The following is a 26,857-nucleotide window of genomic DNA, read 5'->3' as shown; positions in this document are numbered from 1 at the left end:
ACATCTTGTTAGAATGCAGATCTGTCATATGAAATGTATTTTTAAGGGATCAGTTAGGCTTCGTATGTCTGTTCTATGTGTGTGGAGGGTCATTTCTGCCAATTGAATTAAAATAAAAAATAACTGCAACTTTTTTTTCCAGAATGTTAATCATTAAAGATGTAAACTTTTAATTCAGCCTTTTTTTATGCAAATCTGAATTTATAGTTGGTAAATCTGAGTTGAAATCTCATAGTCCTGACTTTATTGATTGCAATTCTGCCCTTTTCCTTAGAATTATGACTTTATGTATTATAATGTTATTATAATAATATAATAATTATACAAATTATTATTATTTTCTATTGCAACGTTAAATGTTGCAATGCCATTTTTTATTAGGATTTTATTGCTGATTGAGTTTATCTTGGAAAAAAAAGTTGTATTGTACTAAAATTGTATGTGAGATGCAAACTTGGATGAAAATGTGAATATTATTTATTATTATTGCTGATTATATATCTGGACTTTATTTCTGGTAATTCTGAGTTTAGTTTGTGTTTGCTGTTCATGTCCCGCATTTCTGACATTTTTCCAAAACTGTGATTGAATTTTAAATTAATTGTGATTTAATGAGTTCATAGATGATCTTGCAATTCTGACTTGTGAAATATAAACATTGTGAATTTATCAGTTCAAAACCGTGATACAAACTTGCAAAAGTTTGATAAACATGCAACTGACCGATTTAATTTATTAATATAGATGACATATTAAAAATCATCTGATTTCTTTTTTTAATATGGACAGTTAGCATAGCTAACGCATCACTTATTTAACTTCAGTGTTATCTTTCGCTAATGGGCATCCAGCATTGAGTCCAGATTTGAAGTGATGAAGTGACGACTGTTTTCTTATTTATTCCAGCAAGCCGATGAGTCTCTGGATTTTGAAGAGCAGATCCTGGAAGCGGCAAAATCCATCGCAGCCGCAACCAGTGCTCTGGTCAAATCTGCATCGGCCGCACAGAGAGAACTCGTAGCCCAGGGCAAGGTATTCACTAATGAAAACCACAACCCATCAAACTCCTTTGTTAGTATAGAGCTGAAATAGAAATATTAGATGCAAGAAAAAAAAAATATATATATATACAGTTAAAGTCAGAATTATTACCCCCCTTTTAATTTTTTTCTTATTTTTTAAATATTTCCCAAATGATTTTTAACAGAGCAAGGAAATTTTTACAGTATGTCTGATAATATTTTTTCTTCTGGAAAAAGTCTTATTTTACTTCGACTAGAATGAAAGCAGTTTTTAATTTTTTAATAAACATTTTTGGGACAAAATTATTAGCCCCTTTAAGCTATTTTTCTTTTCGATAGTCTACCGAACAAACCATTGTTATACAATGACTTGCCTAATTACCCTAACCTGCCTAGTCAACCTAATTAACCTAGTTAAGCTTTTAAATGTCACTTTAAGCTGTATAGAAGTGTCTTGAAAAAATATCTAGTAAAATATTATTTACTGTCATCATGACAAAGATAAAATAAATCAGTTATTAGAGATAAGTTATTAAAACTAATATGCTTAGAAATGTGCTGAAACAATCTTCACTCCATTAAACAGAAATTGGGGAAAAAAATAAACAGGGGCGCTAATAATTCAGGGGGGGCTAATAATTCTGACTTCAACTGTATATAAAATGAACAAGAAAATTTTTAATAATACAAACTGAGTTGCAATACCTAAAACTAAAGCTAATTGAAAAATTACATGTTTGCTAAATTATAATTATTTTTAATATACTATAATTATTTTTAATAAATGTTTAAATTATAACATTTGCTAAAAAAATTAAAATAGAGCTGAAAGAATTAAAAACAGACCGAACACTGAAGAAAATGAACACATTCTTGCTGCTTAGTTTTTGATTGTTCATTTTAGCGTTTCGTCTTTGACAATGTGAAAGATATACCTGTAGAAAACGATAAAAATGTTCTGAAGCTTCTGAAATTACTACTGTAAATACATATAAAAGTAACACCAAATTACCCACTGCTCTTCAGTGGTTTAAACATGACTAAAATAACACTTTGTGATATGTGACGCAGGTGGGCTCCATCCCTGCCAATGCAGTAGATGACGGCCAGTGGTCTCAAGGTCTCATATCAGCTGTAAGTTGAGCTTTTTCTCACATTTCTTAGTCACTTTGACCTGTATTATAAGCAGGATGACGGTGATGAATTGTGTGTTTCAGGCACGGATGGTTGCGGCCGCCACTAGTAACCTGTGTGAGGCGGCGAACGCTTCGGTTCAGGGTCACGCCAGTGAGGAGAAGCTCATCTCTTCTGCTAAACAGGTGGCGGCGTCCACTGCACAGCTGCTGGTGGCCTGCAAAGTCAAAGCAGACCAGGACTCTGAGGCCATGAGGAGATTACAGGTCAACTTTTCCCATGTCCCATGATGCTTTACCTGAATTACGAAAGTACAGTCGCTTCCATTAACGCACTTTATCAGGACACTTTTTCAAAATATCACTTTTTTTGTAATGAAATTGTAATCTAATCATGACAAAGTGTATACAGTTTAAAAAATGCAAAATGTTTATATTTATTAATTTGTTTATTTAATCATAATTATCACCTTTCTGTGGATTTACTCAAAAACTAAACCCAACTTTAACCCTACTATTAATAAGCCACTAATTAGTAGTTTATTGAGGTAAGAGTCTTAGTGAAAAAAAAAACTTGAGATTGGTCAACAGGTGGCGCTATACACCTTAAAAATGTCAAAAATGCTGTATTTCTATTGGAAATGAACACATGTAATGCCTTTGTTTGTTTGTTTTTCTAATCATTGTCTTTGTGTTCACACAGGCTGCTGGTAACGCGGTCAAGCGAGCGTCTGACAACCTGGTGAAGGCAGCGCAGAAAGCAGCTTTCGATAAAGCCGAAGACGACAGCGTTGTGGTGAAAACGAAATTCGTCGGAGGAATCGCTCAGGTAAAAACATCTTCAGGAATCCTGAACATTTCTTTTCATCCAATGCAGCTCATTTAAACGTTCTATAAGGTGCTTTGAAATGTGTATTTTTTTAACCGTGGTTTGACGTAATCGCAACTGAAATACGAATAGAGGGTGGGGCTTAAATAGCTCCTCCCCCTCTTTTTAAAAACAGCCAATGGCGTTCGTTTTTATCCCAGAATTGTTGTGCTGAAGAGCATCAAATTAGAGGTCTGCATTTCACCCGACCACATTTCTGCGGCGCGGGAATAAATTTCCGAATAAGGAGTGGGAGTGGTTGGTAACGGGTTTAATTTTGGACGGGAGAGGGCGGTTCAACAATATCGCTCCCGGCTCTCCACTCCCGAGCAAAAGAGCACGCGCATTTATATGTGTGAAAGAGACAGCATGGTGCTGCATTTAGCAGTCTATGTGTGCGTGCGAATGAGAGAGAGAGAGCTTTGTGCGCTCTCTCTCTCTCTCTCTCTCTCTCTCTCTCTCTCTCTCTCTCTCTCTCTCTCTGTGTGTGTGAATGAAAGATAGCGAGATGCTGTGTGTGTGTCACTTGCTTGAGTGTGTGTGTTTGTACAGACAGCGTGTTATAGGCTGTCTGTATAGCTGGGTGGTTTTCAGTTTTGTTCTCCCCCCCGTCCGTTAGCGGGAACGGGCGTGGCGGGTAGAAAACGGGGTGAGTCGGGCAGCGGGACAACAAATGATGAATATAAGGGGGAGCGGTCGGGTTCGGGCTAAAACCTGGCAGGTGCGGGCAGGAGCGGGATTGAAAATGTAGTCTCGCGCAGATCTCTACATAAAATGAAAGGCAAAGCGTCTTAAAGAAGGCGGGGCATGTCAGACACTAGAGAGCATTTGATTGGTCAGAAGATTTGATGAGAAACTGAAGTATGAGGTGGCGTCAAAAAAAAAAAAAAACGTTGATCCAGCAACAAACTGCATGTCAGGGTTTACTGACTACTGCAAGCTTTAGATGTTTATATCAATTTCATTTATTAATTTTCCTTCGGCTTAGTTTCTATTTCCGAGGTCGCCACAGCAATAAGCAAACCACCAAGTATTCCAGTATATGTTTTATGCAGCAGATCCCTTTCCAGCTGCACACCAGGACTGGGAAACACCCACTCATTCACACGAACAATGGACAATTTAGTTTATTATCTCGCATACACGAGAAGAACATGCAAACTCCACACAGAAATGGTAACTGATCCAGCCGGGACTCGAACCAGCAACCTTCTTGCTGTGAGGTGACCACTGAGCCACCGTGCCACCCCTATCAATTTCATATCTTCTTTTAGATATCCTTAAAACTACGCCAGCAGTCTTAGACCTGCCCCAAATGCTCTCATTGGTTGAAAAGTGTAAGAATGACTTTCCCAAGCCAATAGTAATTAACCACCCAACCTCTTGTGACCTTTTGTCATGAGGGTCAGTGACCACCGGAGGGCGCTGTAGTTCACAGACTCTGAAAATTTACTACAGCGCCCAAAAGACTACAAGTTCATACGTACCACACGCATTACACCCGGTCCACGTACACTGATTGGCTCACAGCTGTTCCTGTTTCCTGTTAATTTCCTGGACTATTTATACAACCATTTCACCTCTGTTTGTCACTGCATCGTTTGTCTTTCTGGTCTTCCATGTCTCGCTTGTTCTCGCTTTGTTGTTTCTGAGCCTTGTCTCTGTTTTAGTTTCTGGTTTTGTGGTTTATTTGTACTTTGAACACCTTGTTTTATGTTTATGCACTGTAAATAAATCCGCACTTGGATCCGCACCTTTTTGTTTATGTTCTGTTTTGATCACGCAAACGTGACACCTTTGGCATCCTTATATATGTATTTAGAGCCAGTGAACAACAGAGTTTCAAAATATTAAAGTAAAAACAATAAAATAATTGTCATAAATTAATTAAAGCATTAATGCAATAATAACTCATTAAATTGGCCAGCGTTTTGAAAAAAATGTATTACTGAACCTTTAAAGAGATCTGACATGTCGACGCAGCATCTACAAAGGCTTTTGAAAGCACTGGTTTTGTAGCATGCGTCCACAGCTGGCATCTTAAGCTGGACCGCTGTATCCGCAGACGTTTCATCCCAGTCCAGATGCACATTAATTAGAGAGCGCGCGTCTGCCCATTCAAAGCTTCCTTCCTCCCAGAATGCCTTCATGTCTTGTCCTCATCTTCAGAGGGCGCTGGAATATTCTGAGCATTTGAGAAATCCTGTCGCGTGAGCGTTTGCATGAAACCGCTGAAAGCACAACAGAAAGTTGTTTAGGCCTGAGTCAGCCGCTCTGCAGAAGGTCAGGCCTTGATCTGTCCATCCCATTCCCAAATCCACAAAAATGCTACTCTCTTCGGAAAATAACTAGATGTCTGTTGCAGATCCAGTCCCTGCACGGTTGTGCTAAAATTACACGTTTCACTGAAGAATACAAAGAGTTTTTTTTTTTCTTTGACTGAGGCTGTACCAGAAGGAGGGAAATAGTTGGAAAAAAAGAAATTGGAAGGGAAAATGTCATTTCAGCTAAAATATGCTTAAACATATATGCTTTTAACAGTGTGTAAAACATTGAGCTTCATCATGAAAGGAGAAAAGGAATCATTTCTGTGCACATTTCCTTGTAAACAATGAGCAACTGAATTGTTCCCCTTATGCCTGAAATCGAAATGAAGCGCAATAAATGTGGGTAAATCATTCCTGCATAAATTGCATTCATATGTGTTTGTTGGTGTCATGCAAAACTAAACAAACTTAAATTTCTATTAGCCACAGTGGTGGTTTGCAATCATGTCACATTAATTTATACATGCAATGAAAGCAGAATTTATATATATATATTAGGGTTGGGCATCTAAGCTATAATGCCGATCCGATACGCATCTCAATACAAAGAATACGATCCGATATATTAGCGATACATTTGTGACATATTGCGATGCAACACGATACGATTCACACCCATATCACGATATGATGCGATATTTCAGCACTAACTAATTAGATCAAGTTTATGAGATGATGTGAAAGAGGATGCTGTGCCATTGAATGAGTTTGATTATTTATAAACCAAGCAAAACCAAGACTTTTTTTTTACAAACTGGCTCTTCTCTCAGAGCCAGAGTGTCAGTTTACAGTAGAGGGCCATTTTAGATAATATAGCACATATTATTTAAGTATTTTCAAGATAAACAGAATGTATAAGTGCAATATATATTAAAAAAATATGTATATATTTGCACTCTTTCAACATAAATAAATTTAGCATTGCACAACAAGAATTGTGATTTAACTTTTCAACTATGAAAACAAGTTTTACAAAGATATTTTGCCACTGATTATTCAAAACTTAAGGTTGTGAACTAGCAGTGTTATGCTGCGTTGAAACATCACTATCACTGTAAACAACAGGCTAATAAAAATAAAACAAACCAGCAATCTTCTTGCTGTGAGGTGGTCAAACTACCCACTGTGCCACCGTGACACCCATAATTTTTATCATTATTATTATTAATATTATTATTATTATTATTAAATAAAAATTAACAGGAGGAGGTGTTTAAAACCTTCGTTCTCCGTGACACTAGGCTGAATATCTTTGCAGATGAACAATGCAGTAACATTCGTTATTGGCGTAGAGCGAGCAGAACTGTTGCGCATGGAAAAAAAAAACTTGCAATGCTTTTCTCACCACTTTTGGAGCTGGTAGCTACAGTTGAAGCAGTGCGAAAGCCGGGGATGCAGAAACACTGGAAGATGCTTTCACAACAACACCGTGGCGCCGCTTCAAGTGAGATATCAGATTAGTCATACTGCCCGCGTATTTTACAGATGCGCGGCACATTTTGCAAATTGCATCTGTCCTGTCATGTCGTCCATTCTTAAATCCATAATGTTGCTTGCCATACTTTAGATTTAAAACTCAGTGGGGAATAAAATGTTTGTTTTGCTTCTCGCGCTTTCTGAGGGCGCACCACTAGCTTCATCCGCACACCTGATACACTGAGTTGTAGTGTGCACATCCGCAAATCCGTTGCTAAGGCTTACTTTATGTAGGTCGATTAAATTATGCGCCAAAAACAGGTTGACAACACTTGTTAATAAATAAAAAATACATTCTATATTAAAAATATAAGCTGTATCTCGGAAAAATCGATGCATCTCGCAAAAACCGATGCATCTCGATTTGCTTCCAAAATTTCATTCATCCTCTGCTGCTCAACCGATGCACTCGCATCGTGCACGCGCATGACCGCGTATCGATACATATCGGTTAATCTTCCCATCCCTAATATATATATATATATATATATATATATATATATATATATATATACATTGTTTGTTTTTATGTAAGATGTTGCAATTGTCACATTCTTACTGTATTTTATGGCTCTCTGGAATACTTGATTTTGATTGGTTATATATATATATATATATATATATATATATATATATATATATATATATATATATATATATATATATATATATATATATATATAGTAAAAAAAACATTTAGAAATTAAATTTTACATACCTCTCTCCTTCCCATAAAATGTGCTTTTTTGTATGTCGGCCATTTTGGATGCAGTGTAAGAAGTGGTTCCTAGCATGCCAGCCAATCAAATGACACATCACTAGAAAGCCCAGGATGTCCTCTGAACAGTACAACTGGACTTGACAAAGTAGCTCAAAGAATTCAAAGAAAATGCATGAAAACACAATGTCCACTACAGAGGACACAAGTCAATGGGCGGGGTCTCAGGAGGAGATATATATATTTATACAACAGTTCTGTCTGGATATCGTATCTGATTGGCTGATAGCCGTGATATATTTAAGTAATATCAGCATCCGTACAGCCTCTTTGCCCTTTTTTTTTATTACTCCGCCCACATACAGCCAGCAACAACCAGGCTACAGTTTGACAAATATTACTGCTGTTACGCAACAAAATATACTTTCGAGGCTTTTTAGTCGAGAATATAGTTGTTTAGATTGCAACTATGCAGTTTATTTGTAAAAATAGTGCCTATTTTAAAGTATTTACAATTTCTGAGAGCTCGGCGGCAGCCAAAGACGGTTGACATTGTCTATCCACAAGATGGCGCCAGAACTGCATAATAAGCCCTTGCTCAGTGTGTTCTCTTGAGCACGAATTAAGCTGAAAAACGGAAGCCTCGTGGTTTTTAAGGTGGACCGGATAGAGTCAATAAGAAGCTGCGAATAAGAAGCTGGATTCAGCCTTGTCCCTCCTTATCGCAAACACAACAGCAGTCTGGTGAGAAATCTCTGTAGACGGATGGCTTTTCATGTCACGTTCAGCCTTATAATCTTAAAATGTGAGCAAAATTTGCTGTTTTGTTATCACCTTAAGGCGGTCACACACCAGAAGCACAGCTTCACATTACGCTATAGAGAATCATTCAAATACTAGCTCTAAAGTGACGTTGGTGAATTAGAAACGGCTTCTGCTGTTCTGACGTCAGCTGCAGATGTGAATGAATGGCGGAAGAAAGTAGTTCCTAATACAAAAGGGTTTTAGAGTCTGTGTTTGTTTTTCTTTTTTATGTACAAGATTGTGCCGTGGAACTGTTGTATAAACGCAATATCACACTCGTAGCAATGTGCTATGGCTGAATATCAGCACTGGTGAGGTGCTAAGGCACTCGGCCTGTGACCTCGTGCCAACGCACGCCTCCCACCAATGCTGATATACACCAATAGCACTCTGCTACGAGTGTGATATTGCTTATATATTGTTTGAAAACTCGTGTTTACTTTTATGTCATGTTCCTTTATTGAAAAAATTTATCTGTAAATAAATATTAAAATGTTGCATTTAAGCTTTCCATTCAGTAACCAATCGTTCTGCATTGCATCCAGATCATTGCAGCCCAGGAGGAGATGCTCCGAAAGGAAAGGGAACTAGAAGAAGCCCGAAAGAAACTGGCCCACATCCGACAGCAGCAATACAAGTTCCTGCCCAGCGAACTGCGAGAAGACCAGAGCTGAACACTCGTCTGATTGGACACCATATCCAGCGGATCACGATTGTTAAGGATGATTGGCTGTTCCACAGATGAAGGAGCAGGGAGAGACGTCGCACGTCATTGGTTGTGTTACTGTCAGGTGACTTGTTGAAGTTAAATGTGATTGGCTCACATGGGACTAGCACCACTGATTGGTCGTATGTTGGAGTATGAAAGCATTTCCTCTTTCATAGGGCTAATATTTTATGTTCCTTTTTTTTCGTCATGAATTAAGAGTGTGTGTGTGTGTGTGTGTGTTTTGTGTACTTAAGAATCTCAATAATCCTACACAAAATCAGTATGTCTTATAATGCAACCAATGTGAATCTATTAAAAATCGTCGGAATTTCACTTTTCGCCATTGAAGTATGATGTCAGACCATAAGCTTTCATTATCTGACTCACGTGTGACGATAAGCTTCGAAACGCCTCTAGAATGCACTGCTCGATTTATGCATATCCCACTCTAGAACTGTATTGTAGGGTTATGAATTATGCCTAGCTATTGTAAGGGAAGAATGTAGCGTGTTATTTATTGATAGCAGAACTTTAAGTAGAGTAGCTTTCGGCTTCTCTTTTGCGTTTGTAGGTTTAGTTAGAGGTTTAAGTGGGTTGAACAAAATAAGGAAGTATCGTGTCTTTCAATTGCAAATGGTTTCATTCAGGTCCTGTGTCCGCCTGGTATTAACATGCATTATCAGTGATTAAAAGTGGTTGAGATGTAATACCGTTTCTACCCGGTATTCACAAGCATTTTTTGTAGATGACTTATAGACATCTAACAGACGTCTAATAGACATCTAATAGACATCTAAGAATAGCCCAAAACAAGACTGATGATGGTTCTCAGATGTATATTAGATTTTCACTGACAGCCCAATTTTAGTCTTGTTTCAGCCAAGACATCTATGTTTAGATGTCTATTGGACGTCTATTAGACATTAAATTGCTTGGTGGGTTGTGAACAGTCGAGATCTATTTTCCTTGTCTTTCGTCGCACTCTACATCTCTTGTACGCCTGCCGTGGCCCATGAATACTATTACATGAACTCATTATGTGGCTTACAAGCAAATGGAAACACAAACAAATGTACGTTTTGGATGGAAATCATGATTTTGTAGCAGTGAAGTATGACTACCTTGTTGTGGTCCAATAACAATCACATGTCAGTAGGTGGTGTTTCCTGACCGTTTGAATGCAGTCGGTCGTATGAGAATTTGTACTACGAAATCAAATGTGTTTTCAACTACCTCTGAAAGTGGTGAAAAGTGAACGAGCTTCAAGCGTTTTAGACTCTTTTTGCACCTGTATTTTTGATCGAGCAAAAAATTGCTGATAATTTACCATAATTCCTCTGTTATGTTCAGAATATATATGAGTAATAGCACACGAGTAGCAGTGAGCTATGGCTGTATATTGGCACTGGTGGGAGGCGTGCTTGGCTCGAGGCAGCAGGCTGACTGCCTTAGTGTCCCACTATTGACGATCGCAGTGCTACGAGTGTGATATTGTGTTTATTAGACAGTTCGATAACATAATCGTGTATAAACAAAAAAAGAATCAAACATAGAGAGTCTTAAAAACACTTTTGTAAGAGGAACTACTTTCTTCCGCCCCTCATTCACAACTGCAGCTGTCAGAACAGCAGAAACCATTGCTACTTCACAAACGTCCCTTTAGAGCTTGAATTTGAATGATTCTCTAGCATAATGTCTAAAGCTGGGGTGTCCAAACTCGGTCCTGGAGGGCCGATGTCTTGCATATTTTAGCTCCAACTTGCCTCAACACACCTGCAAGGATGTTTCTAGAAAGCCTAGTAAGAGCTTGATTAGCTTGTACAGGTGTGTCTGATTGGGGTTGGAACTAAACTTTGCGGGACACCGGCTCTCCAGGAACAAGTTTGGACACCCTTGGTCTAAAGTGATAACAAAACAGGTGATTTTGTTAACATTTTAAGATTGAACAACATAAAATGCCATCAGTCTACAGAGATTTCCCAGTATTTCTCTGTTGCAATCGGAAGATCACCATAATTAACCCCGAAAAAAGCCAAAGGAAAGCAAACACTAGCAGATTACTGTGGTTTAAATACAGCACTACAAAATACAAAAGAGAGAGATCGACTTGTCGAGATCGAAACGTCAACCGTCTTGGCTCTGCTCAGTATGACAGGCTGATGGCCGCCAATGCGCTGAATCGATGAAATTATAAATATTTAAAATAGGCACTAACCTTATAAATAAACTGAATAATTGCAGTCTAAACAACAACATTCTTACCTAAAAAAGCCTCAAAAGTACATGATGTTGTCCAACAGCTGCAATATTTGTCAAACTGTAGTGAGTCTATTGATCTGCCGTCGTTATCGCACAGCTATCAGCCAATCAAATTCAAGAACCAGACAGAGCTGTTATGTATGCACATATACTTTGCACACTATGCTGAAATATGCAGATTTTTCACATTTTGCATTTGCCAAAATGTGCAGTAAATGGAAACATAGTAAACTATGAGTAACCCTATAATCCTGAATCCAGTGTTCATATTGTTTAATTCAAGATAGATAGATAGATAGATAGATAGATAGATAGATAGATAGATAGATAGATAGATAGATAGATAGATAGATAGATAGGTAGATAAATACTCTTTTTTGGCTAAATTTTGCAATTATATGAATTAAAACTAAATCTCCCAGCCTGACCAGCTAAAACCAGCCTGGAAATGGCCAAAACCCCTCTAAAACCAGGCTGGTCAACCAGCTAAAACCAACCAACTAGCCCAGGCTGGTTTAAGCTGGATTTTTCAGCAGGGATTTTGTAGTATAAATAATGTAAGTGCGTTCACACTGAAAACTCTATAAGTAATTTAATCACCCGGATGATGCACTCAGTCAACCGGTAAAATGAAGTGTGGATTGTTGGACACTTCACGCACTCAACGACCACAGGTTTGCTCAGGTAACGGAAGGGGCGAAGATGTTGGATAACTTTATTTATTTTGGTTGGTGAAAGCAAAATTCTCCTTCGAGAGTGATTATAGCGCCTCCCGATGGTGAATTCGGTCATACTCATGGCAGGTATTATTTGGTACTTTGGTCATTTATTTCACTGATTTGGCAACCATCAAACATCATTTGAAACAGTTTGAATTTCCGCTTAGTAAAAAAACATTAGTGCCCCTTTGGGAAAACACTACATACATATAATCAGTGCTAAGTGCATAAGTATATAGTGCATAAGTGCATACTTTATAGTGTGCCATTTAGCATGCAGCTACTGTATCACACTAAGTATGTTAGCATTTCATTAAGATCCGTAACTGATCTCAACAGCATTGAAAAACGTACCCAAAACTATCAGATATGTGCGAACCGAGTGTACTGAGGCAGAAATGCAGCATAACATCATTTGAAATGTCTAACATTTCATAATCAAGACTGTTTCATATACCACTTTTTAAATAGTATCCATTATATATAATAAGTGCTAGTATTCCATTCAAAAACAGAAAGTGTACTTCATAGCATCTTCAAAAGGACTAATTTGTCAGAAAATGCCGACTTGCATACATATATATAGATGACAAAAAAAATTATAATATTTCCAAACTGCGCATATGACTGACATTTTACTATCCCATGAGGCCACAGCAAGCATTTGTGAATGGCTGCTTCTGAAATCGCATACTTCAATACTATATAGTATGCTAAAAACAGTATGCGAGCCGAGTAGTATGTCTGAATTCAGACTTCGAAAAACAGTATGCGAAAAGAACCCGGACGTCCTACTACTTCCGGCGAGATTCTAAAGCGTGCATCCGATGCATGCTGCGCTATCTCATAATGCGCTGCAAGAGAATTCATGAATGGAAGTGAATCGACGCAACTAGGTAGGTCACGTGATCATGACAAAATGGCGAAAATGGAGTTTCATTCATACTTCTTACATTAATACTGTATATAATGTACTTTTCTAAAGGCCGAGTAGTACATTTCAATTCAAATGTAGAACCTACTGAGTAGTAGGCGGTTTCGGATGCAGCCAATGACACTGAAGCGACGCAAATAACATCACAGGTCGCATGACCATGACAACATGGTGGATGTAGCATATCTGAATTTCGTGCATTACTACACGCCCTCACACTCGACAAAACATGAGGATGACGTGATTTTTGGATGAAGCTATGTTCTTTTCTGGAGATTTCTTTCCAATAGATCAACATCCCATTAAGACTGTATTGCAAGGAGTGCAGCAGGAATCGGCAAGCGGTAGCTTCAGTGTCGTCTTTCCTGCAAATAACACATCTCTTCCGCTTATTGTGATTTTTGTGTGAGAAAAGAGGGTGTAATCCCTGTTTTGCGTCGTGTTACGTTGCATAAAATAACATGTGGCACTTAAAGGGGACCTATTATGCCCCTTTTTACAAAATGTGAAAGTTTCTGATGTCCCTAAAGTTTGTATGTGAAGTTTCAGCTCCAAATGCCACACAAATAATGGTTTATAACTGACCCTTTGATCCTAATTGTGCCATTTTGGTGACTGTCGCTTTAAATTCAAATGAGATTGGGCTCTTTTCTAAAGAGGGCGGAGCTACAATTGCCTGCGTGTCAGCATAGTGGCGGATTCACAACTCTAATGGTGGACAGCTGCTTCTCACTCAGGGCTGTTTATGCTAATGAAGGAGAGATTGTCCCTAATGGGTGGGGCTTTCCCTGTCTGATGACACGTACAAAGGGAGAATGTCAATCAAAGTGTTTATCTAGTGTGATTATACAAAATATATATGTTTAATACATTTTTGCCATTAGAAGCTGGTTATATTCACAGACTGTTGCCACACAACTGTGCTTAAACCCCTCATGAAAGCATAATAGGTCCCCTTTAACAATGACTGTTGTGACTCTCAGATCTGGTGTCATAGTGCCTTATTCTGACTTCTTCAGTGTCCAAGTCGCTCTTTTATGCTGCGCCTGGACCAGATTTCACTCTCTGATCTGGTTTGTACAGCCCCAGGATCTCATACCGAGTGAGAGCATTGTGTCCTCTGCTAATATTGGGACAGTTGGTTAAAAAGGTATAAGCAAAGAAGGGGAAAACGTTTGATCTTTTGCTCAGAATTTAACAAACCATCACTAATTGCTGGTGCAGCTTTAGTTAAATATGACACATTTAAACACGTTAAAATTACGTTATTTCAACTTGGGTTGTATAATTTCAGAATTTCATTAATAACTTAATTTAGGCAATTCATTTTGATCCATGTACAGTTGAAGGCAAAAATATTAGCGCAGAAACATGAGAGTACACAATCGGCTCACAGCAAGGTTCGAGCCCCGGCTGGGTCAGTTGGCGTTTGAGTGTGGAGTTTTGCATGTTCTCACTGTGTTCGCGTGAGTTTCCCCCACAAGTCCAAAGACATGCGGTACAGGTGAATTGAATAGGCTAAATTGTCTGTCGTGTATGTGTGTGGGTGTTTCCCAGTGTTGGGTTGTGGCTGGAAGGGCATCCGCTGCGGAAAACATATGCTGGATAAGTTGCCGGTTCATTCCGCCGTGGCGGCCCCTCATTAATAAAGAGAATAAGCTGAAAATGAATGAATGTTTACATGAGTTGCTTTTTGATTGACCACATAATCTGATTAGCGTCATTACGTCACTATTTGTTTCACGCAAAAACAAGTTAATATTTTGAGCAAAAGATCAAAAGGATAAATAATAATATCTCTATTTTATTATATTTTTTGCTTGTATTTACCAAGGGTGCCAATATTAGTGTAGGACGCTGTAGCTTTGGATGTGTACAGCGTTGTTTCCATAAGACAAAATCTGATGTTCATCGGGCAGGTTTTTTTGCAATATTTGAAGGCCTGCAGATGCTCTCGCCTTGGCAGGCCGACATACTGCCGTACAACTCGATGTTTCAATGTATAGATTCACTAAAAATAAAACGTAACAAACCACCAGTAGGAAATGTAAGGATGTGATTCTCTCAGCGCTGACTGCTTTCAGCTCGTCCACGTGAGGAAAAATATGAAAATGTCCTAAAAAGAACTTGCTTTATTTCAGTAAACCACTATGTATGAAGGTTTTTGTTTGTTGTTGACCGCTAGTCATAGCTATAATGAAGATATTGCAATATGTGGTTGAACATGTGGTGTCTTTTTTTTTTCTTTTTTCAGTGGAGCCGAAGAAAACAGCAAGAACTGTCGCCTTTTTTTTTAGATATAGTTAGGGATTTCTTTAACCAACTCACATAGTGACATTAATAATAATGATAATGATAATAATGATCGTTAAAATGCTGTATGTATAATATTTATCTGGTCACGAAAGTATTTTTTGTATTGCCCTGAAAATAAAGAGTTTCAACAATCTATAATTTGCATGCTTTGTTGTTGTTATTAGTGGTTTCAGTGCACACACACACACACACACACACACAGATTTAATAATTTTTCAATGTAAATCTACCAGCATTGTGTTTTTAATGGTTTTATGCATTATGTGGTGTATTAAACTGCATCTAATTAAATTACTAGTAAACGTTTTATTAGGAAAAAATAAGTTTTGATATTATTATTATTGTTACTATTATTTATCTTTCTTTAAATAAGCATTAAGTGTGTTTATTAAACTGAAAATATGTTGAGTAATAAATATAATCAAATAATATTTTTTTTTCCATTTAATTGTTTTATTATAAGTTTTAACATTATTGTCCATTAAAAATATATATAGATATAAAAAATATATAAATGATATTATGTTTTTAAAAGATAAAATATTTACAAGCATTAATATTATTATTATTATCTTTCATTTAAATGTGTTAAGTGTGTTTAATAAACTGCAAAAAAAAGTATAGTAATATAATAAAACATAATGGAAACATTTAATCGTTTTTTAAGATCATTTAATGTCTTTTATTATAATTTTAACATCAATGTCCATCAAATATATATACATATATTATACATATATATATATATATATATATATATATATATATATATATATATATATATATATATATATATATATATATATATATATATATATATAAATAATATTATGCTGTTAAAAGATAACATATTTACCAGTATTAATATTATTATTAATATCTTTTAAATAAGCATTCATTGTGTTTAATAAACTGCAAATAATGTATAGTAATACATATAATAAAAATAATATTTATTTTATATTTGATTTTTAAGATCATTTAATGTTTTTGTATTATAATATTTAACATTAATGTTTATATATATATATATATATATATATATATATATATATATATATATATATATATATATATATATATATATATATATATATATATAGGTTTTAAAAGATAATATATTTACCAGTAATTATATTATTATTTATTATCATTTAAATAAGCATTAAGTGTATTTAATAAACTGGAATAATAATAATATTATAGGAATAAATGTAATAAAATAATATAGTATTGTTTATTCAATTGTTTTCCATATAATTTAATGTTCTACTACATTTTTATCATTATTCACATTAAAATGATGTCCATTAAAATTGATTTAGTAATTTCATATATTTATTTTCTTGTCGGCTTAGTCCCTTTATTAATCTGGGGTCACCACAGTGGAATGAACCGCCAACTTATCCAGCATATGTTTTACACAGCGGATACCCTTCCAGCCGCAACCCATCACTAGGAAAGATTTAGTAATTTTAATCAAGCAATTAAGGCTTTAATAAACTGCAATAATGAAAATAACAGCAATAATAACAACAATAATATTGATCCATTCATTTTCTTTTCAGCTTAGTTGCTTTATTAATCAGGGTTTGCCACAGCGGAATGAACCACCAACTTATCCAGCATATGTTTTATGCAGCGGATGCCCTTCTAGCTGCAACCCAAAACTGGGAAACAACATTAATAATGTTTAGTTAAACAATATTAAAAAATACAAGTAAATATTAACAGTATTGTGTTTGTATTTATTTTTCAAGATAAAACGTTATCCATTTTTTAAACAATGTTGATTTTCAAACTCTACTAAACAAAATGAATAGCGTGTTAACAAAAACAATTAGCATATTTACTAACTATACATAAGTTATTTAAATAAACATATACATTTATGTTTATTTTGAATATATATACACATTTTTTTTTCAAGGGCGACACGGTGGCTCAGCACTGTCGCCTCACAGCAAGAAGGTCACCGGTTCCAGTCCTGGCTCTGTCAGTTGGCATTTTTGTGTGGAGTTTGCATGTTCTCCCTGTGTTGACGTGGGTTTTCCTTCGAGTGCTCCGGTTTCCCCCACAGTCCAAAGGTGAATTGAATAAACTAAATTTGCCGTAGTGTGTGCATGTGAGAGTGTATGTGTTTCCCAGTACTGGATTGCAGCTGGAAGGGCATCTGCTGTGTAAAACATACAGTATGCTGGATAAGTTGGCGGTTCATTCAGCTGTGGTGACCTCTGATGAACAAAGGGACTAAGCCAAAGGAGAATGAATGTATATGGTTTTTTTTTAAAAACGTATACGCATAATTTATTTATAAACATAAATGTATCTATATCTCTTTATTTTTATTCCTAAATTATTCCTAAATGAGGGTCTATGATAACAACTAAATCTAAACTTACTTAAAAATTACCATAATAAACTTTAAACCTTACCTTGTGCTGCAAACACCAGCTGTTGAAAGTTTCCACATCATCTCCAAATGTTTTTGCTGCTATTTTAAAAGTGATTCTTCACCGAAACAGACTAAATCTGTCACTTTCCCCCGTTCAAGTGGACACTAAACATCTAGTTTTACAAACATTTACCTCCAGAAGTGTACTCAAATGCTTCCCACACTTTTCTGTAAGTCAGTCCGTTAATATTAGAGCAGCACAATTCACAACAACGCTCGTGTGTTTGGCGCGGTTTGTGATCATGTGACACATTCTGTCCAACAGGAGGCGCTGTTACTCTGCGGTCACGGTCATTCTGTGAGGTATAATAATGCGGAGGGCAAAATTACAGTCTGTGTGACCAAAAAAGGGCATGTGGCCGCTTTTACTTCAGTCCCTGACGATCAACTGTAAGAGAACAGTATGTTCGAGCAAAACAAGAACGTGAGAAGAGCAAAAATAATGGACTTCATTGGCATTTTCTGAAGTGATACTCGAGCAGAAAGTCAATATTGATATCAGGTGAGCCAGAAATGTGAACATGCATTATTCAGTCTGATAGTGTCCATTAGATCCCATTCTAGATTTTAAGGCCTGTTGTTAAAGGAAGTCCAGTATGTTTATCAAACACCATATTAGGCTGCTGAAGTGTGTTGTAAACTTACATGTGTGGTCAGTTATTCAAACAGTACAAAACAAAACCGCACCGCAGGCCCATAGCCAGAGTGGGTTCGGATGGTTCGAAAGACCCACTCCTCACTAACAAAGGTCCAGAATTTGTCCCATAATCAAGCTCATTTGTCCTATTTTGACTGTGCTAGGCCATAATAAATTGTGAAAATAACTATCGAAGAAGGCTTCAAGACCAAGTGGAATGGCTGTTGCCTCAGCGTGACTGAGGAACGTTGAATGTGCTGGCCAGTTTGTGTTTGCCTAATGCATGAAAATAAGCTAGCTTTTAATTTAAAACTTGAACAGAATCATTTTTCTAATAATATATGATGTAATAAATTAGAATTTGAAAAATAAGGATTATTCTCTTTTTTTTTCTTCTAAATCTTTAGGAAATGTTTTTGGTACATCAAAATATGTGGTTGATGACCATCTGGCAAATTAATCCAGCAAAAAACAGCGCTTAAAAATTATTAAAACCTCATAATTAAATAGAAAATGAGGCTAATAACTGCAAAAAGGTCCATATTTTCAGAAAAAAGTACCAATCCTTTCACCAGGCTGGCTACGGGCCTGAAACCCATATTGCTTTGGGATCAGATTCGATCATAAACATTTAAAATACAGGAATGTTTACACAGCTGACAGGAAAATGAATGAATGAACGTCTGCAGTTGGCATTAAAGCAGTGTGGTGTATTGTAAATGTTACGTTGTCTATTTTTGGACTTATCGAATTTGCTATCCTACCGCACAACACGACATGTTTGCTGTTGCAGCGGGTCTTTTTTTGCAAACCGTGGACCCGTGTGACGTAGGTTGGGAATTTGCCTATTAAGCTCAAGGTTAAGCTCAAGAACATCAAATGGAGCAGCCGGAGGAAACCCACGGAATCACGGGGAGAACATGCAAACTCCACACAGAAATGCCAACTAACCCAGTCGGGACTCGAACCAGCGACCTTTTTGCTGTGAGGTGATCGGGCCGCCCAATGTGACGCCCCTTTTGCACAATATATTGCACAATATTGTTTTGTCTTATATGTAAAAGTACTTGTATAGTCTGTCTTAGGTTATTATGTGTTTAGTTTAAGTACATGCAGAGTTAGCAGTTAGTTAGATTAGCTAGCTAGTTAGCACCGGTATGTTAGTTGTAATTGTATAGATTCAAAGTAGCTGTGTCAGAGCTCAATAAGACATCAAACCTTTATCTTAAAGTTGTCTATGCTCTCACCAAATGTCTTCCTGTAAAACTCTTGGCTGTTCATGTGCTAATGTTCGGCTGTACATCCCTGTGTGTTGTTTGGTGTTAGCATTAGCGGCACATACAGTCTGTTTCCAGTCAGCCGGACACATTTTTTAGTGAAATTAGAGGCTTTGTTTAGATTGCTGCAGTCGTACCGCAGGAATGACGCTGGTATGGAGAGGGCAGTGCTCGCATTTCTGTCTGATTTACAGCTGCTGATGGGGAAAGTGCTGTAACATTCAGACTCCTCAGAGAAACTACTCATGCAGGTTCAGTTTGTACACTGTATTGAAGAAGGTTATAAAATAATAACTAATGTTTATATTTTATACTTCCCCAGTTTATTGATTACATTAAGAATTGCAGAATGTTTTTAAATGTTATATTTTAGTATCAAATGGGGCATTATTTATTTAATGTGCTAATTCGCATACATCACTCGCGCAAAGTCAGTCAGGTTCAACTTATTTAAAATATTTTTTGTGTTGTTTGTGTTTTGAGTAACATTTAATTTGAAGAGTTGTTCATAAGACTGTCATTAAACCTTTATAATCATGACTACACATGCTATGAATGGGAATGAGATTTTATGCATGCTTATAACAACTGTCATTCGCACAGTTATGACCTTTTAAATCAACCCAGGCTCATTCTGAAAACGTAGTCCCATGGATGTTTATGAAGTCTGCGAAATACATCCCGGTAGGTATATATTTTTGCAGTTTTTGTTTGTGTGCGCTTTTTCGTATGTCAAATGTCTCTCGTGAGTGCCGTTCGCGCCCGTGCTGTTCTCTCGTAAACCTACCTTAGGCCGCTGTCGAACAACCGTCTGTCTGACTGACTGAATGGTTGACTGACCAGCCAATCAGCCGACCCACCCCACACCTTCTCTAAACCCAACCAATTTTACCGACTGACCCGCACACCCACTTACTTCCCTAAACCCAACCAACAATTTACAAAAGCTGTCCAGAAAAAGAAAAGCTCTCGTCTTCGGATATCTCCGCATTCTCTCCCTGTTATGAACTTGTTCACTTTATTTTCTGGATCCTGTTTTTATCCTACCTGATTTCTGGAACCGCTCTTCCCCAGACTCGAACCTTGTTGTTGTCATGGTCAGCTCTTCTCTGCCCTTCTCAACAGGCACGTGCACACATAGGGCTCCTTTTTAGTCTTGGATAGAAAGTGCCCTTCCAAAATGTTCAAAAGTTCCCTTGCGACGCGACACACCCTCCGTCCCGCCCTTCAGTAGGCGCACGTCAACACTGATCTTGAGTACGCGCGCTCAATCCCCCCTCCCCTGCTTTACAGTACGCGCACGACAACACAGCTGATCAGAACGTGCGCGTCAACACCGCTCTTCAGTACGCGCGCGACAAATACTCTCCCCCCCACCCCGCTCTTCAAAAAATATATCTGAAGTTGAGGAAAAAATTATTTAGAAAAAACAGCCTTTACAAATATGTATGTTATATCAAAATCTACCAAAACAAATTGAAAAAGTGGCAAAAGAACCACCTAAAAGTTTATTATTTTGGATGTTTTGGAATGAAAAAAAAAGTTTTGTTTTAAGGGATTATTTCACCCAACATCAAAATTTCTTAACGTTATTAATCGCTCACCATTGGGTCGTTCCAAACCCCTGAAACCTTCGCTCATCTTCAGAAAACAAATTAAGATATTTTAGATGATATCCAGGAGCTCTCTAACATAGACAGCAAGGGTCCTGAGATGTACAAAGTCCAAAAAAGAAGCTGATACCACCAATATGTGCAACACAGCAGTTATGTGTTGTGCTGCTGGCTCTAAATGCAATGACAATTTCAGTTATTTGGTGCACAAATTAGTTCTTGGAGCTTCGTATAATTAAAGTTGATTCAGTTCAGCTTTATTTGTATAGCGCTTTTACAATGTAGATTGTGTCAAAGCAGCTTCACATAAATGGTCATAGTAACTGGAACAGTGTGGTTCAGGTTTTAGTGTTTAAGTTCAGTTCAGTTCAGTTTAGCTCAGTTCAGTGTGATTTAATCATTACTGAGTCTCCAAACACTGAAGAGCCAATTCATCGATGGGTAGCTCTACCAATCCTGAACCATGCGAGGCAGTGGCGACAGCGGAGAAGGAAAAAAAACTTCACCTGATGGGAGTGAAGAAAAAAAAACCTTGAGAGAACCAGACTCAGTTGGGCACGACCATTTTAATTTCTCCGCTGGCCAAAAGTCTTGTGCAGAGCTTCATTCACCGTGGTTTAGGCTGGAAGATGGCCTCAGTGAAGACTCGTCTGTCCCTGGAGCGTCGCTGGAATCAAAGTTGATCTACCGAGGTCACATGTAATGTGGTGAAAATATTTTTGGTTTCATCTAAAATATCTTAATTTGTGTTTAAAACATGAATGAAGGTCTCAGGGGGTTGAAATGACAGGAGGGTGAGTAAAAAAATACATAGTTTGCATTTTTGAGTGAAATAATCCTTAATAGGGTGAACTTCAGATGGTGGAGTGTGTCAGGCTTATAAGAAATGTGTGAAAATGTGAATAATTTGCTGTCTGTCTTGAGGAATTCAGGTCTTCATGTTGTTAACACACTAACACACACTGAGCAGTCTTATTTTCCAGTAATCTTAGCATCATGTCAGGCCTAAAGTTAAATTCTTCTCATAGAAAAAAAAGGAGGGGGGGGGGAGGGGAGAAACGTTGTTGTCTCAGCTGCCTGACTAATTTTAAGCAACACTCTCTTACTCAGGAATGAAAAACAGCACACATTTGTTTGCTTTGTAGCAGGTTTCTATCGTTATACATTAATTCATATATTTAATTAATATTAACATTAATTAATATAATTAATTGTATATTTGAATTGAAGTGGCTGCACATATTCAATTCAACACAATCACACCAAGCGTAATGATTTATTTTTTTCTGTTTGTGTGATGTTTCTGTGTAACACTTTAAAATAAATATATTTAAGTAAAGTTTGTGATAAAGATGTAAACATCAAAATAAAAGTAGGAGTTTTCAGTGACTGACATTTCAGACGTTGCGGATTATTATCTAATGTGAGGATATATTATTGGTTATATTGAATTAAATGGTTGATTAAGAATTAAAGTTTTGCATAATAAAATTGGGTTATTAAAACTGAGATTATAATAAATAATCTAATGTAAGATGCCTTTTAAAATAAAGGAAAAATAGTCACACTTAAAATGCTGAATTTTATTTCTTATTGGCAAAATTCTGTTTGAAAAGACTATTTTTAATTAAATTAAATGAAAATAGGGCGCCACTGTGGCACAGTGGGTAGCAAGATCGCCTCACAACAAGAAGGTTGCTGGTTTGAGCCTCGGTTTGGTCAGTTGGCATTTCTGTGTGGAGTTTGCATATTCTCCTCGTGTTGGCATTCGTTTCCCCTGGCTACTCCGCTTTCCCGCACAAGTCCAAAGACATGTGGTGTAGGTGAATTGGGCTAGCTAAATTGTCTGTATGTATGTGTTGGGTTGTGATGGGTTGCTGCTGGAAGAGCATCTGCTGCGTAAAACATATGCTGGATAAGTTGGTGGTTCATTACACTGTGGCGACCCCAGATTAATAAAGGGACTAAGCCGAAAAAAAAAAAAGAAAGAAATGAAAATATTATTAATGGTTCAGAAACTTTTTATTTTGGCTATAACGTGTTTTTGAAAATATTTTGTATATTAAATTGCAGAAAAAAAAATTATATCTAATTTTTTAGTACTTAGAAATTGTTTGCAGCACATGCCTGAAAAATAATATAGATTTTTTTCATGTATTTATTTAAAAAGGTTAATTCATTAATTTTCTTTTCGATTTAGTCCCTTTATTAATCTGGGGTCGCCACATCGGAGTGGACTGTATTTATTAAAGTTATAATGATATAAAATTAATTATATCATTAAAGTCATGAAAAATGTAAAAGCTACAGTTTCATCTCAAAATTCTTTAATATTAAATTAATAATTACATTTTTCAGTTTCAGTCAGTTCTGTATGGCGTTCATTCATTCATTTTCTTGTCGGCTTAGTCCCTTTATTAATCCAGGGTCGCCACAGTGGAATGAACCGCCAACTTCTCCAGCAAGTTTTTACGCTGCGGATGCCCTTCCAGCCGCAACCCATCTCTGGGAAACATCCACACACACATTCTTACACTACGGACAATTTAGCCTACCCAATTCACCTGTACCGCATGTCTTTGGACTGTGGGGGAAACCGGAGCACCTGGAGGAAACCCATGCGAAGGCAGGGAGAACATGCAAACTCCACACAGAAACGCTGAGCCGAGGTTCGAACCAGCAACCTTCTTACTGTGAGGCAACAGCACTACCTAATGCGCCACTGCCTCGCCCCATATGGCGTTCAATAATACCATTATGATAAAAACACACAGTTTACAGATACCTTGTGCTGGTTTTGTTAACCATGTGAATGAGATCAGATGAACAATGTTGTGTTTAAACACAGTCAATCTTGTCTGCTTGGACAGCAGTGTAAACTCAACTGAACGCATGACTATTTTAGGCTTGTGAAGGGCTTTCCCAGTTTCCCTGCGGTGCGATCGTAAGGACGATTGTTTATTATCTGAGACCTGCTCAGTACAGAACAGAACATCATCTCCAAATACAGCTCCTGAAGACTAGTAACTATTATAACTGTTGCTCATACAGTAGGGTTAAGCAATAGGGATGTCAATTTCATAATCCATCATCTTTAAAATAAGCCAGTTAAGTGGTCAATTGCTAACTTTATAGAGCATTTATTTATTAAAACACTCATTGGACAAACACTGGAGTGTTACTGAAGAATATTAAAAGACTTTTCAAATGTTATGACTTTAAAAAAAAATCATTAAATCAGTAAATGTTTCCTCGCCTGACGCCAGAAGGTTAATAAGATGTGTCTTCTGCACTGGCAAATATCTATAAAGGTTGTTAAAAGAATAAACGACTGAGGATTTAATAGAACCCTTTCAAGAGTTCACACACTTGATTATAAAGTGTGTTTGGCATGCTGTCTGAGGAGAGAGCCCTGAGCTCATAAGATCCTCGAGCCTAGGGCTCCCTCCGGTTTGCAAATGGGAGGGGAGTTTGAGCTCAGGTAGGTCTCGAGAACTCCCCTGCTTGTTAGTAGTGAATGCAAATTATGAATAACTATGGGGAGAAATATTGCTGATTAGTCGCTTGTCTATGGTGTCGATTTGGTTCGGTCAATTTACTTATGGTACATGTTTTTGGCCTGTCGGAGGAAACCGGAGAACAGGAGAAAACCAACGCAAACACCGGGAGAACATGTAAATCACTGGGCATCTGTGCTGCCCTGTCAAGGAAAAGGGAGGAGTAGGGGTGGAAGGGGGCATTCTTCAACACGCAGATGGCTGAGGTAAGCGATTTAGGAATCATCTGATTGGTGGATCATGCAATAGCTTATGCAGCACCAGCCGCAGTCAATCATAAGCACGTGCTCCTCTCAAAATTAGTTTATAAAAAAACTTCACTTAATAATTAACCCTCCTATTGAGTCTTCACAAATAACTCTAAATAACTTTAAGTTTGGCAAGTATTTTTTTTTAAATGACCCCACTGACAGAAAAAAATAATTGTTGTCATATATTCATGAAGGCTGTGCATGCAACAGTTGTTCTTTGGGTCATTTTTAACCTGCCAGCCATAAAAACATTTATACATGAAAACTACTGGCACACAAATGCATACTCCAGCGCACACTCGTACATACACACACACACACACACACAAACAAGAAACTTGTGCTTCAACTGTTATAAGTACTGTCTTGCTGAAAATGTTTTACACGTATGCAGTGCTTATTAAAATACATCCTTTACATTAGCCAAAAACAAAATGTTCCCAACTGATTAAATATATTGATGAATACCTCCACACTGATGAGGGAAAACCTAGACAGTCACATAGTTTGTGATGAAGATGAGATTGTTTCTTCTTGCAAAATAAATTTTATTAAAATTAAGTTAATCTGTTTTATGGGTGAAAGGTGGCTCAGTGGTTAGCACTGTCGCCTCACAGCAAAAAGGTTGCTGGTTTGAGTCCCGGCTAGGCCAGTTTGGATTTCTGTGTGTAGTTTGCATGTTCTCCCCCTGTTGGCGTGGGTTTCCTCTTGGTGCTTCGATTTCCCCCTCAGTCCGATGACATGCGCTATTGGTGAATTGATTAAAATAAATTGGCCATAGTTTCTTGAGTGTATGTTTGTGTGTGTGTGTGTGTGAGAGAGAGAGTCTATGGGTGTTTACCAGTACTAGGTTGCGGCTGGAAGGGCATTTGCTGCATAAAAACATATGCTGGAACAGTTTGCGGTTCATTCTGCTGTGGCGACCTCCGAAATAGGGACTAAATTTAATGAATAACAAGGTTTTTATCACTATTTTTAGTATGGCAACTTTATTGAGGTTTCCCAGCACTGGATTGCGGCTGGAATGGAATCTGCTGCCTAAAACATATGCCGGATTAGTTGGCGGTTAAATCCGCTGTGGCGACCTCTGAAATAAAGACTCAGCTGAAGAAAAATGAATGAAATTAACTATATTAAAAAGCCCGACCTTTTATATGATAACACATGAGACTATTTACACATGGAGGGTGTGATGTTGCCAAGTACAGTACGATGCGATCCTGGATTAACATCTATTTTGATCCTGGAACGTCGTTTTTGTTCGAAAATGTAAGCCATATGTAATCCTTATCCCTAAAACCAACCACAACTGTAAACTTTTCCCAAAAACAAAGGGGAAATATAGTTGGATAACTGACATAGGCCCATTCTAAAAACGTAGCCCTATATACACTCCTGGGCCCGGTTTTTCAAAACGTTTAATCCGGATTAAATTGATCCAGATTTAGTAATTCTGTTTTTTGCGATCCGTGATCAGGTAATCCAGCTTACTTTTTGAGCCAGTTTTTCAAAGCAACATTGGATTGGATCAATCTGATCTGGATAGGAACTTTTCAGGATCACTAAATCTGGATTACCAGTGCTCAAACAGGATAGGAAATCACAATGTAGAACTATAGATATGTAAAGAGCGACAAGTAGAATAGCCAGCGTGGGGTCAATATAATTTATTTTTTTTAAATGAAAACTAAGAAAATGTAATAAATATTAAATTAATAATAATAATAAATAAGAAAAACAAGAAAAAGCCCACCCCATCCTTTTCCAGCAGTCCGCTCATCT

At 37.2% G+C, this 26,857-nt stretch overlaps 2 protein-coding genes across 4 annotated transcripts in view; one reads left to right on the top strand and one right to left on the bottom strand.

Moving 5' to 3' along the window:
• The window catches only part of tln2b (talin 2b), a 259,338-nt gene extending 249,948 nt beyond the window's left edge, over nucleotides 1-9,390 (top strand). For all 3 annotated transcript variants that reach the window (XM_073943362.1, XM_073943364.1, XM_073943361.1), the window contains exons 53-57: nucleotides 907-1,032; nucleotides 2,094-2,156; nucleotides 2,240-2,422; nucleotides 2,859-2,984; nucleotides 8,894-9,390. In XM_073943362.1, coding sequence (XP_073799463.1) covers nucleotides 907-1,032; nucleotides 2,094-2,156; nucleotides 2,240-2,422; nucleotides 2,859-2,984; nucleotides 8,894-9,022 — 627 coding nt within the window. In that variant the 3' untranslated portion in view covers nucleotides 9,023-9,390. The remainder of the gene's footprint in view (nucleotides 1-906; nucleotides 1,033-2,093; nucleotides 2,157-2,239; nucleotides 2,423-2,858; nucleotides 2,985-8,893) is intronic.
• etfa (electron transfer flavoprotein subunit alpha) overlaps nucleotides 1-26,857 on the bottom strand; it is a 316,751-nt gene that overhangs the window by 42,571 nt on the left and 247,323 nt on the right. The window lies entirely within an intron of this gene.

This window comes from Danio rerio, chromosome 25, assembly GCF_049306965.1.
Source record: "Danio rerio strain Tuebingen ecotype United States chromosome 25, GRCz12tu, whole genome shotgun sequence".
NCBI classification, from domain to species: domain Eukaryota; kingdom Metazoa; phylum Chordata; class Actinopteri; order Cypriniformes; family Danionidae; genus Danio; species Danio rerio.
This window is presented reverse-complemented; position numbering and strand designations above follow the sequence as displayed.